Here is a 12305-nt window from a genome sequence, read left to right as displayed (position 1 = left end):
AGACTGAGTGACTGGCAACTTTAACCTCTAAAAAATAATATGTTAAAAATATAGTTCTTTAAAAATGGAAGAAAATGATCATAAATTCATTAAATAATTAAAGAAAAATATTTTTTCTAAAATACATTTTTTCCTATTGAGATTTTCCCCATCTCCTTGAATATTAAGGAAAAAAATCACATTTTCTTTTCCAATAGAAAAAAAATAAAAGAAAAGCAAAAAAGCAAGAATTTTTTAAATAGATAATATTTGAATACCTATTCAAAGTTAGGTCCATGTGAAATGATGTTTTGCTATAAGTGATTTACAAGTGAAATTCTCTAAACAGAACCACTGAAAACAGCACACTGAAGATGAACTTCATGCTACCGGTGAGAGCGCTTGGCCTCTTAAAAACCAAGAGGAAAAAAGAAACTAGAGCAAGTGGTAGGTACTCCTTACAGTGAGGGGAGCTAAAGTATGGCCAAATCATAGTTTAAATAACTTTCGTGGGGTGAAAACTTAATGAATATGTGGAAATGGAAGAAACTCAGAAACCATAGTTATTTCTATTTTAAATGAGGATGATAGTTCTGCACCACCAGCTGTTTATAGTTCACTGAATGAGGTTCTAGTTGATAGGAGATAATTACCTCTTCCCTACAGGAGGCAAGTGTTGCTCATTCTACAGACACCTCTGATGAATGGCCATGGGGCATGAGACAAGACAGCATGCCAAGATCAGTTTTGTTTTTAATGATCTCTTGAAGCACTTGATTTTCTACTTTTTTCCTATTTAAGTGTAGGAAAATGTGCATCTTAAAATTTACAAAATAAAGCCACTGGCTATTATTTCGCTGTTATAAGACACCTTACTTTTCAAAGGGAAACAGAGTGAGTGTACAGCATCACCAGAAGTGGATGGGGAGGATCATCCCAGAATTCTGTTCACTAATTCATTGTTTCCCCCTGATGATTGCATTCAACTTTATTAAGTTCCTTTTCAGTTAATAATACCCCACTACCCTAGTCATTCCAGGTCCTTCAGCCTCTTGGAAAGGCTTATCTATTCGATCTTCTCAAATTCCTTTCTTCCCTTCCAATGCAAACTGCCACACACCTCAATATTTCTCACCTGCAATACTGTCCTTATATCCTAACCAGTGGTTCCCAACCTTTCTGGCACCAGGGACTGGTTCAGTGGAGGAAAATTCTTCCACAGATCCGGGGGGAGGAGAGATGGCTTCAGAATGATTCAAGCACATTACATTTATTGTGCACTTTATTTCTAACCTATGACAGGAGGCACTGGTTGGAGTTGCTGTTGTTTTAGTCGCTAAGTTGTGTAACTCTTTGTGACCCATGGACTGCAGCCCGCTACGCTCCTCCCTGTCTGTGGGATTTCCCAGGCAAGAATACTGGAGTTGGTTTTCATCTGACCCTGGGATTGAACCTGTGTCTCCTGCATTGGCAGGCGAATTCTTTACTGCTGAGCCACCAGGGAAGCCCCTGGAGGTTGGGGACTCCTGTCCTGAACAGTCTCCTTCCAGTCTCTGCCAATGAATCCAGTTCAAGCAAAATTCTACCTTTCAGATTAGTATAACTAAAGCACCACTCTTATCATGATACTCTTATGTACACAAATTTTTCAAAAGTAGGTTGTGACTCTAAAACAAGAAAGGTTTATGGTATATTAAGCAAAAAAAAAAAAAATTCAAAATTAAATCAATTCTGTCTTTACAAACGTTTTAAGACTGGGTAAGCGTGTAAGTAAGAACTAGAAGAAAACACACACACAAAATGAAGAGAGAACATTTAAAAGGGCCTGGGACTTGGAGTTTACCCTTGATTTATATTTCCTGTTTGTTGTTATAATGATGTTAGGCAATAAATAAAATCTTTCAGCAACCATTTGCTGCTTATGTACCATAAAGCTTAACCTGTACACAAGGACCTTGGCAATCTGGCTCCTGAACCTACCTTTACCAACTCTCCTTTTCACACAACCAAAACTCCAGACAAACTGAAATATCCTGTTTCTCACTGGGTTCCTGTACTGCTCTTTCCCAGGTAGGAGCTTTACTCACATCATCTGAAGTCGGACACAAGTGAGCGAATGAGCACAGCAAATAGCATGCTGTAGCTAGTACACTCTTCTCCATTTCTGGACGTCTAAATCCTATATGATTATCCTTTACAGCTCGGTCAAATAATATCTTCTCCAGAAAGCTATCTGCGACATCTTCCTCCAATGAGCATTTCATCATATCTCATACATGCAGCACTTCTACCTTGCACTATCGTTTTTGTGTGTGCGTGTGTCAGAAGTAGCCCCTGTTCGGGCAGGGATCTTATTTTAGCCATCTTTATATTCCATTCAAGGCATGACATAGTGTCTTTTTGAATACGTAAAATGAATGGACAAATACTTTCAAAAAGCAAGGGCTAGGAAAACTAAGAACCAGCAGCAGCTCTTAGTTCTAATGTCTCTCCTCCTATCGTCCACTGGAATTTATTTATTACGCCAACCTTCTTACCTGAAGATACGTGATTCTCCGCTGCACCAGCTCTGTCAGATCTTTGGCCTCTTTTTCCCGCCAATCACCTGCTCCATCTGTTTGACTGAGGTAGTATAAATCCGTCATTATAGACCTATAAAAACCAAACAACAATGAGGGTCTAACTTATTTGTACTTCATTTGTACAGGATTATGCAAAATCATAAGATAAGATGAGTCAAATTCTTCATAAAGATTGACGCTCACGCTGATGGTGGTACTTGTCTTTTATTTTCTATCAAATTCAACAATTTAGTTTCTAGCATCCAAGATTCATTCCTACAGTAAATTTTTACTGTTGAGAAAAACAAATCTTTTTTTTTTTTTTTTCCCTAGGCCGGTTATGTGTACTTATATCTCAACACAGAGCACTTCAGAGATTAGGGAGAAGTGGATATCCACAGCAAAGAAACAGGCAGATTAACATAAGGGAGAGAAATACGCTGGTGCCAGTATTTGAATACTACCTTTCTGTTCCCTCTATTGTCACTTTCTGACCCCTCTTAAATTTCCTCTTCATACTTGGAAAAAGATGAGAGGAAAATCTTGGCACAATTCTGACACAATAGTTGAAACCAAAGGTCAGCAAACATTTTTCTATAAGGGCCAGAGAGTAAATATTTTAGGATTCCTGGGTTTCTGCTGCTTTTGAAGCAGGAAAGCTGCCATGGACAATATGCAGGGAAAAAAAAAAAATGTGTGTATGTTCCAATAAAACTTTATTCACAAAACCAGGCTATGAGCCAGACTTGGCCCTTGGCCCATAATTTGACAATTCTTGGTCTAAATTAATAAAATGATTGTAAGATACTTTGCCATTCTGCATAGAATTGGTAGTGTCAATTAAAACATGCTGAATTTCCTGCAAAGTAAACTAAAATGCTCAGTATACTAGGTAAGAGAAACGTGATGGATGGTGCAGATGGTTTTACTTACATTACACTAAATATAAGCTATGACTTACCTTTACCAATAAAGAAAAGTAAAAAGCAAGTCTCCTCTTTCTCTAACAACCCCCAACAACCTATCAGCAAATACTGAAACAGGTTCTGACCAAGCATTATCACTGGCACTGCTATCAACTGAGCCACCATCTTCTCTCACCTGAGTTGTTACAGTAACCTCTGAACAGGTCTCCCTGCTTCCACGCTTGCCAGTCTCTACAGTCTATTCTCAATACAGCAGCCAGATCCTGTGAAAATGCCAGTCAAATGATGCTATATCTTTGCTCTTATGAACTGGCTCTTCATCTCACTTCATCAAACCGGAAGTTATTACTTTGAACTACAAGGCCCCAGACAATATGGCCTCCTTTATCTCTCTGATCTCATTCCTACTACTGTCCTCATTGTGGACTCTATTTCAGCCACATAATCTTGTTATTAACCCCAGAACATGTCAGCCTTGTTCCTACTTCAGGGTCTTTGCATCTGCTCTTCTTGCTCCTGGAATGCTGCTTTCCCAGATATCCTCCACATGACTCACCCAAATACCATTTAAATCTGTGCTCACTTTCTGTTTTAAAAGGTTTTCCAGACTCTCACTTAAAAATTCAACACCCAGTTACCATCACATCCCTTAATTTTCTTTCTTTTCCTTCCCTGCTTTATTTTTCTCTAAGCAATTATCATCTTTTAATATACATCATTTACTTATTTTATTATCTTCCTCCACCTTCTAGAACTTAAGCTCTATGGTGGCAGAGTACTTTTCAAACCCACCAACCACCACAAATCAGCCTACAGAACAGTGCTGATCACATAGAAAATGTCCAGTAGACATTTTGAATAGATAATTAAATTAAATGAAAAAGTAGCAAAAAAATTCTTCAAGAATTTTAGATGAGATAATACTGATAATTTTTATCTTTCATAAATTTAATTTTGTGCTAGAGAATTTCTGGGAACAATCCTTAACTAGTTATAACTCCAGCTTTACTCCCTCACCATATTTTGTATTCACTCTTCCATTTAGAGAATGCTTATTAAGTATGTACTATTTGTTTCTGAAAATTATAAAATTAGACATTTATTTCTATTTATCAGAAAAGTATACAGTTGGTCCTTGAGAGACTCAGAGATTAGGGGTACCCACACCACACACAGTTGAAAATGCATACAACTTTTTATTCGCCCAAAGCTTAACTACTAATAGCACTACTGTTGACCAGATGCCTTACTGAGTACATAAACAATATTAACGTATTTTGTATGTTACACATACAACAAATATTAAAGTAAGGGGTCCAGAGTACAAAAATGTAGACACCATTCATTGTAAATATGCAAATCAGAAAGATTCCACATCAGAGGAGAAAAAGCTTTGAGAACCAGATAGGTCTCTCAGTTAGTGATTTACCTCTTACTAGCTTTTTTCTTGACATCTTTGAGATATAGTTACTTCATTTTAAAATAAGTATTATAATACCTGCCTTATAGTTTTTTAATGCCTGCCATAGTTTTTTAAAGGATTAATGATAATATAAACAAAGTAATAATATATGTGGTGGTTGCTTGCTGCAGACTGAACATCTGCGGTCCCCTTAAATGCACACATTGAAACAATGCCCAGTGCAATGGTGTTCAAGAGCCGGGCCTGTGGGAAGTGCTTAGGTCCTGAGAGTGGAGCCCTTATGAATGCGATTAGTGCTCTTATAAAACAGACCCAACAGAACTCTCTAGCCTCTCTGCCACATTGATGGCATGGTGAGAAGGCACTCTCTATGAAGCAGAAAGAGGTCACTCATCAGACACCAAATCAGCCAGTATGTTGATCTAGGACTTCAGCCTCCGGAATTGTGAGAAATAAATCTCTGTTGTTCAAAAGCTATGCATCTGTGGTATTTTTGTCACAGTAACCCAAATATACTAAGACATTGCTATTTATGCTAGAATGACTCAGAGAGTTGCTTCAGAGCTTTTACCCGTGTCTGAGGAGGGCCTACAAATGATTCTACAACTAAGAGGACGGATCCATTGGATATGAGGATGACTGTATATGTGGGACTAATGGCCAGTCAGAAAAATGACCCAACAGTCTGTGCTTTATAGCACCCTGAAGAAAGGGACTGATCAGTAAGGACTCATTTAACAGATAATGAAACCAGCCCGTAACAACTGTGACTTCTGTAGGAGTATATGACAGCCTCAGTTCTCTTTTATTTCTGGTTCTTAACTAAATGATAAATCATTTAGGGACAAAGAAATGGCAGCCCACTGGAAAAATTAAAGTTTTATTTACTGTCATAGAAAACCATCAGAACGACATGCAATAAACAGAGAATATCTGGTAATAGACCCTTTGAATAAAGCAAAACTGTTAATAATATACACATAAAAATTCAAAATCATAGCTACAGTTTAGAATATTCACACAACTAAGAGTGGAACAGTTTTGTACAATGCTTTGGAATAACAGGGTCATCTGTGAACCATTTCAGGCATTTGTTCAATGTGTCAACATTATTCATGCATAGGACACTTCACAGCTTGACTATTTCCATGTTTACCCTTTAAAAATAGGGCAAGAATCTAATACATGATGCTTTATCTATTTTTATACTTATTATTCCAACCTAAGATTCAAAACACTTCTTTTCATTGAAAGAGCAATTGTAGTTGGATAAACCATATCTACAACTTAATGCCTCCCTAAGAAATTAGCTTACAGTCTTATACACTGAACAGAGGTTCAGGTTTTCTTCAGATTACAAAACTGAGGCCCCTATGGACTATCACATAGCCTACAATATCATTTTATAGTTGCTAGGGGAAAAGTCACCACTCGTATGAAACTGTGTGACTTGATCATGGAAACAGGAGATGTCTTTAACTATAATGGTGTTATAGGGCTCTTGAATTTTATTTAAATTATTTTCTCAGTTTTATAAGACCTCTTTTCCATTCCTCCCATATTATTTTTTACATTTCATAGGTTTCATCATATCCAAACATGGTCATTTGCTTTTTCCTACCCATTAAATAGGAGTAATCACAATTTTTATTGCAAATCTCAACTCTAAATAACAGTGTTGTTTCTGGAGAGGTAATAATACAGCGGGATAAATAACCAGTCTATCAGCAAATGTCGAAGGAATAAAGGAAATTCAATATGGTCTGCATGGCATTAACATTAAAAATAAACATACGCACAAACAAATAGCAATACATTCCATGACAATCACTATACAGTCTCAAGCAGGTAAAACTACATTAGGTATAATTTAGAGGGGAAAATTCTTTGAAATATAAAAATTGGCATGGTTTATGCTTTCATGTCATAGTAATCAAATCATTACTTTACCACTGGGAATGAAAGCTGATCTCTGTATTTTTTAATAAATGAGAAAACATAAAAGTGAATGTTTTTTACCAAGCTACATCAGTACTAAGTCTTAGCAATCAATTATTCATATTCATCTCAATCTCTGTCAAGAAAGTGGAATAACCAGTCTCATAACTAGGAGACCAAAGACCAAAAAAAAAAAGACACTAATTTTTTATGATGATGCAGTCAGAATCACAAAATAAGTCACTCTATTTCTAGAGTCAACTAAATTGAGCTTGCTTTGTAAATCGTTTCTTCTTGGCCTCCCCATGCACATCACGTAACGAAGACAAGTCCAGGAAATGACTTTAAATTCAACCTACAGTTGGCTCTTGAACAACACAATTTGAACTGTGAAAGTAGTCTAGTTATATGCAGGTTTTTAAAAATAAATATTGGACAAATTTTTTCAGATTTGAGATGATTTGAAAAAACTCACAGATGAACCACATACTATGGAAATAGCAAAAAAAAAAAAAAATTGAGAAAAAGATGTACCATAAATGTGTAAAATATATGCTGGTACTCATCCATTCTTACATAGGCATAAAGTGAATTATATTTAATATAAAATTAATAATATGCTAGATTTCTTACTGTTTCATAACTTTACTTTCAAAGAATTATATTATTATAGAATATTTCTTCTTCATAATTAGAGAAACTGCATATTAGCCTATTATCATAGGTTTTTTTAAAAAATGTAATATTTCTAATACTGTGTTATGTATATATGACTGTAAAACTGTTTGCTATAAAAATTTTATAACAATTTATTTATTAGTGTATAGTCTAGGCTACCACAAAGTAATTATATTGATTATATTCCTCCTTTAAAGCAATCATTGTTAATACAGGTATAATACATGTATTGCTATAGCTGTTTTTTATGCTATCTTTTCATTTTTGCTTTCTACTATAATATGTATAATACCTATCGTGTTTTGTATCTTATAAAATAGTATAGATGAAGCTGCTGCTGCTGCTGCTGCTAAGTCGCTTCAGTCGTGTCCGATTCTGTGCGACCCCATGGACGGCAGCCAACCAGGCTCCCCTGTCCCCGGGATTCTCCAGGCATGAACACTGGAGTGGGTCGCCATTTCCTTCTCCAATGTGTGAAAGTGAAAAGTGAAAGTGAAGTCGCTCAGTCGTGTCTGACTCTTAGCGACCCCATGGACTGCAGCCCACCAGGCTCTGCCGTCCCTAGGATTTTCCAGGCAAAAGTACTGGAGTGGGGTGCTATTGCCTTCTCCGATAGATGAAGCTACTGAGAGACAATTCATCTTGTAAACAGAGGACATAAACTTCTGGTATCAATATAGTACAGTACTGTAAATGTATCTGCTTTATGATTTCCATAATAACATTTCCTTTACTCTGGTATACTTAATTGTAAGACTACAGTATGTAATATTGATACACAACATACAAAGCATGGGTTAATCAACAGTTTATGTTATCAGTAAGGGTTCTGGTCAACAGAAGGCTATTTATTAGTGACATTTTGGGGAAGTCAAAATGTGAATTTTTGACTGTGCAATGGATTGGTGTCCCAAACCTCCACATTTTTTAAAGGGTCAACTGTAGTTCTTTGCTAATCCAATAATGTTTTTAAGTTACCATCCTGCAAAATTTGTCACCTGTTAGCCAAAGACATGAGGATAATCAAATAGAAAGATTCAGTTTCCCAGCCCATTACTGGGAAACATGGTGTCTGAAAACCATTCCACAGAAATTCTGGATTTTCAGTGACTCCATCCTAAAATCAAATCTCTTGGAAGTGTCCCAAAAGCTGGGATAATCTAGCTGACTTGGTTTTGACTATGAAGATTACCATAAATCTAGGAGGTGGATGGTGAATCTAAAGTCCTCAGTTATTAAAGCCTGGGAAATATCAATACAAATCCAGGCAAAGGACCAGCAGAATAGCACTGGTCATTTCAGGGTAGAATACACACATCTGAAGATAAGTGACAGATGAGACAAACACCTGTGACTCTAAGAGCAAGAGTTTGATATTTGTCAGCTTCTTCCAAAGCTGGCCTACATTTATATTCTTTATGTTTGCTGTTAATTTTCCTATTTTTATACATATTAATATTCACAAAACTGTTTTTAAATGTTCAAGTCTTTCTCAATTATGCCAATGAAGAACCACAAGCAGAGTATTGTTTATACCTGATTCAAAATGCTGAGGAGGGATTCTCCCCCAGACGGTTGGCAGAGAAGATGTAATTCAAGCAAGAAAAGTCCAAAGTGAAAGAACTGGCATTTATTAAAAGGAGATCAGCCCTGAGTGTTCACTGGAAGGACTGATATTGAAGCTGAAACTCCAATACTTTGGCCACCTGATGTGAAGAGCTGACTCACAGGAAAAGACCCTGATGCCGGGAAAGATTGGGGGCAGGAGGAGAAGGGGACAACAGAGGATGAGATAGTTGGATGGCATCAGTGATTCAATGGACATGGGTTTGGCCGGACTCTGGGAGTTGGTAAGGGACAGGGAAGCCTGGCATGCTGTGGTTCATGGGGTCACAAAGAGTCGGACATGACTGAGCAACTGAACTGAACGGAAAGCAAATGCAACTAGGGGAGGGTACACTATGAAACCTAACCCACAGGTCAATATGCATCAGGGGCAATACTTTGGTTTGCTCCTGGGGCAGAAGAAAACAGTGCAAAGGATAAAATTGTGACCAGTAGACAGAAAGGCAGACAGTGCTCCCACTGTGTCCCATGTTGTCTTAGGAGGAATTTAGACTACCGCCATTCCGACAGCCCACACAGACAGAGGGAAGTCCAGAAGGGCAGCAATAAAAACACAGGGCAATAATTATGCTATTTGTTAAGTGAGCTCCACTAGGCTTATGTTTAGGTTTCAGACCCTGAAATTCTTCCTGTTAGCACTGTGACAATCTCCCCTTAATGGTGCCTTCCTTGCAGGATCTAGGAATTTTCTATATATATCCTCTATGGGACTTTCCTTGGGCAGGTCTGACTACAGTCTACCAGATTCTACAATGTGTTAGTGACTGTGGAAAGTGTTTTATTTATTTTCCCACATTTAATCATCACAATGCTACTATTGCAGGAATTATATCTCCATGTGTGGAAGAGAAAAATAAAACTCAGAGAAGTATTTAGCAATTAAGAGAAAGAAATTTAGATAGAACAGCTCTGCTAACTTAATTGCATAAGCTATCTAAATTCTCTAGGCCTGAGTATAGCTTTTTTATAAAATAAGGAGGTCTGCCACACAGTATTGATCATAAAATAAGGAGGTTTGCCACAAAATATTGTTCGTGCATGCTCAGTTGTGTCTGACTCTTTGCAACCCCTTGGACTGTAGCCCTCCAGGCTCCTTGTCCAAGGAATTTTCCAGGCAAGAATACTGGAGTGGGTTTCCTTTTCCAGGGGATCTTCCTGACCCAGGGATCGAACCTGTGTTTCCTGTTATGTTGATAAAACAAGAAAATGGCCTTTATCACAGTGACTAGCACATAGGATATCCTTAGTAAGTTAAGTATTTTTAGGGTCAAAAAATATATTGAGCTTGGAAACCACACCCAAGGAGATGTAAGGTGGGGACAGGCAAAACAAGAATTAGGGCCACTAGATGAGACACACTTTTCCACCAGATTCTCCTTCCAATGCAAATTTTATTTCAGGATAGAATGTTCCCTTACAGAAGATGGAGAATCACAATCTGGCTGATAGAAATTCAGTAACAAGCTGAATAAGAATAACTTCATGTGACAATGTCTCTCTTTGTCCAAGGACATTAAGAGGAATGTTCTAGTATCACTAGATAGTACCTAGTGATATCTAGTGATATTTAGTATCACTAAATTCCTTAGTAGGAAAATAATCATACAAAAACATTTTGCCTAAAGATACTAAAAACTGGAAAAAGAATATTTACATTCCAGCTTCATGTAAGAATCAAAACACATGTGAAAAAAATTAAGTGCATGTATATAATAAAATAGAGCACAAAGAATGATAGATTTGAAGGTTCACAAAACTTAACTATCCAAGAATGAAAATTTCAGTTCTTGGACCTTTCAAAGACAGCTGAGGAGAGTACTTTATAAAGAGAGGGAAAAAACCAAGCTATTGGACCACAATGGTTATGACTAGAAATTCTGACCCAATAAACCTGTGAGATATTAACCTACCAATATTCCCCTATAACCAGTCAGATATCACACCCCTTGCCTGATTTGAAGTATTTTTGTTACATATTCCCCTACAGTAGCAAAAAGCTATTCAGCTTAGTTAGTCATAAGTATCACTCATCATTTGGGAAACATAGCTGTTCTCAGTCTTAGCAAAGCTGCTGCTTTACAAATTATTGGTAATGAGATGATACAAACCAGGCAGGAACAATGAGACTGCTACTTTACTAGGCTGCATCTCAACAGTTTCAGTCAACTTAACTGAGAAATAGCTCATCAGTTCTGTGAGCCCTCCTATCCTTTAATAATTGGTATAATTTAAAATAAGAAAGAAGCAACTCCAGTTAACTATTTCATAAGCTGGTGTCTGGCGCCATAAAGATGACAAAAAGAGCCAAAGCAACAATGATTAAGTGAAATGTATTTCTGAACAAGCAAAAAGGGTGGTAAGATAAAACTTGCCATGACACCCTCAGAAACTAAGGGCCACATCTAAAAAATCATAAATCCAAGCACTGAACTTAAAACTACTACATAAATCAAGTCATAATGACAAAAAATAACCATTCTAAACTGCTAATTTCCCTCTTGCTATTTCCAAGAGGCCAGGGTCAATTCATGGTCAATGATATCAGAAGCATCAAGTAAATGTGATGGTATTACTATGGAGCATGGTCACATACAATCATTAGAATGACCATCAACTGAAAGATCAAATGATATTAATGCTTGAGATCAATATACCAGGTAATAATAATATTCTACTCTGTATTTATTTATTATGCCATCAGCCCCTCTAAATTTGTAAAAAATAAAAACTCCTAAAAGTCAAGGAATATTATTAATTAACTAGCTCCCAGGTAATAGGCTAATCAGGTCAACAGCATTTTGCTAAAAATCTCAGGAGAGCTGAAACCCACATGATATCTGGAATCCAGGCTGCATTAATGGTAGGTATTTTGAGTAAAGAACAATGAGAGGTACATTCTAGAAAAGAAATATGGTCCCCTCACTAGAAGAAACAGCATCAAGTGGGGAGCAAAAGAAAAGAGTCCCCCCCACCCCAGTTTACTGTTAAGGCGCACCAACCTAAAGAGACATGTGACTTTTCCCAAGAAACTTAACATAGCCTGTATCAGTGGTGAACCAATAAAAAGAACCAGGGATTCTGTAAAGCCTTTGTTCTCAAAGACCAACAGTATCACTTAGGAAGATGTTGCTGCTGCTGCTAAGTCACTTCAGTCGTGTCCGACTCTGTGTGATC

General features: G+C 37.1%; 1 protein-coding gene across 16 annotated transcripts in view; it reads right to left on the bottom strand.

Moving 5' to 3' along the window:
* FUT8 (fucosyltransferase 8) overlaps nt 1-12305 on the bottom strand; it is a 315633-nt gene that overhangs the window by 86795 nt on the left and 216533 nt on the right. For all 16 annotated transcript variants that reach the window (XM_042252625.1, XM_042252629.1, XM_042252628.1 and 13 more), the window contains one exon: nt 2517-2631. In XM_042252625.1, coding sequence (XP_042108559.1) covers nt 2517-2631 — 115 coding nt within the window. The remainder of the gene's footprint in view (nt 1-2516; nt 2632-12305) is intronic.

Source organism: Ovis aries, chromosome 7, assembly GCF_016772045.2.
Source record: "Ovis aries strain OAR_USU_Benz2616 breed Rambouillet chromosome 7, ARS-UI_Ramb_v3.0, whole genome shotgun sequence".
In the NCBI taxonomy this organism is placed as follows: Eukaryota; Metazoa; Chordata; class Mammalia; order Artiodactyla; family Bovidae; genus Ovis; species Ovis aries.
This window is presented reverse-complemented; position numbering and strand designations above follow the sequence as displayed.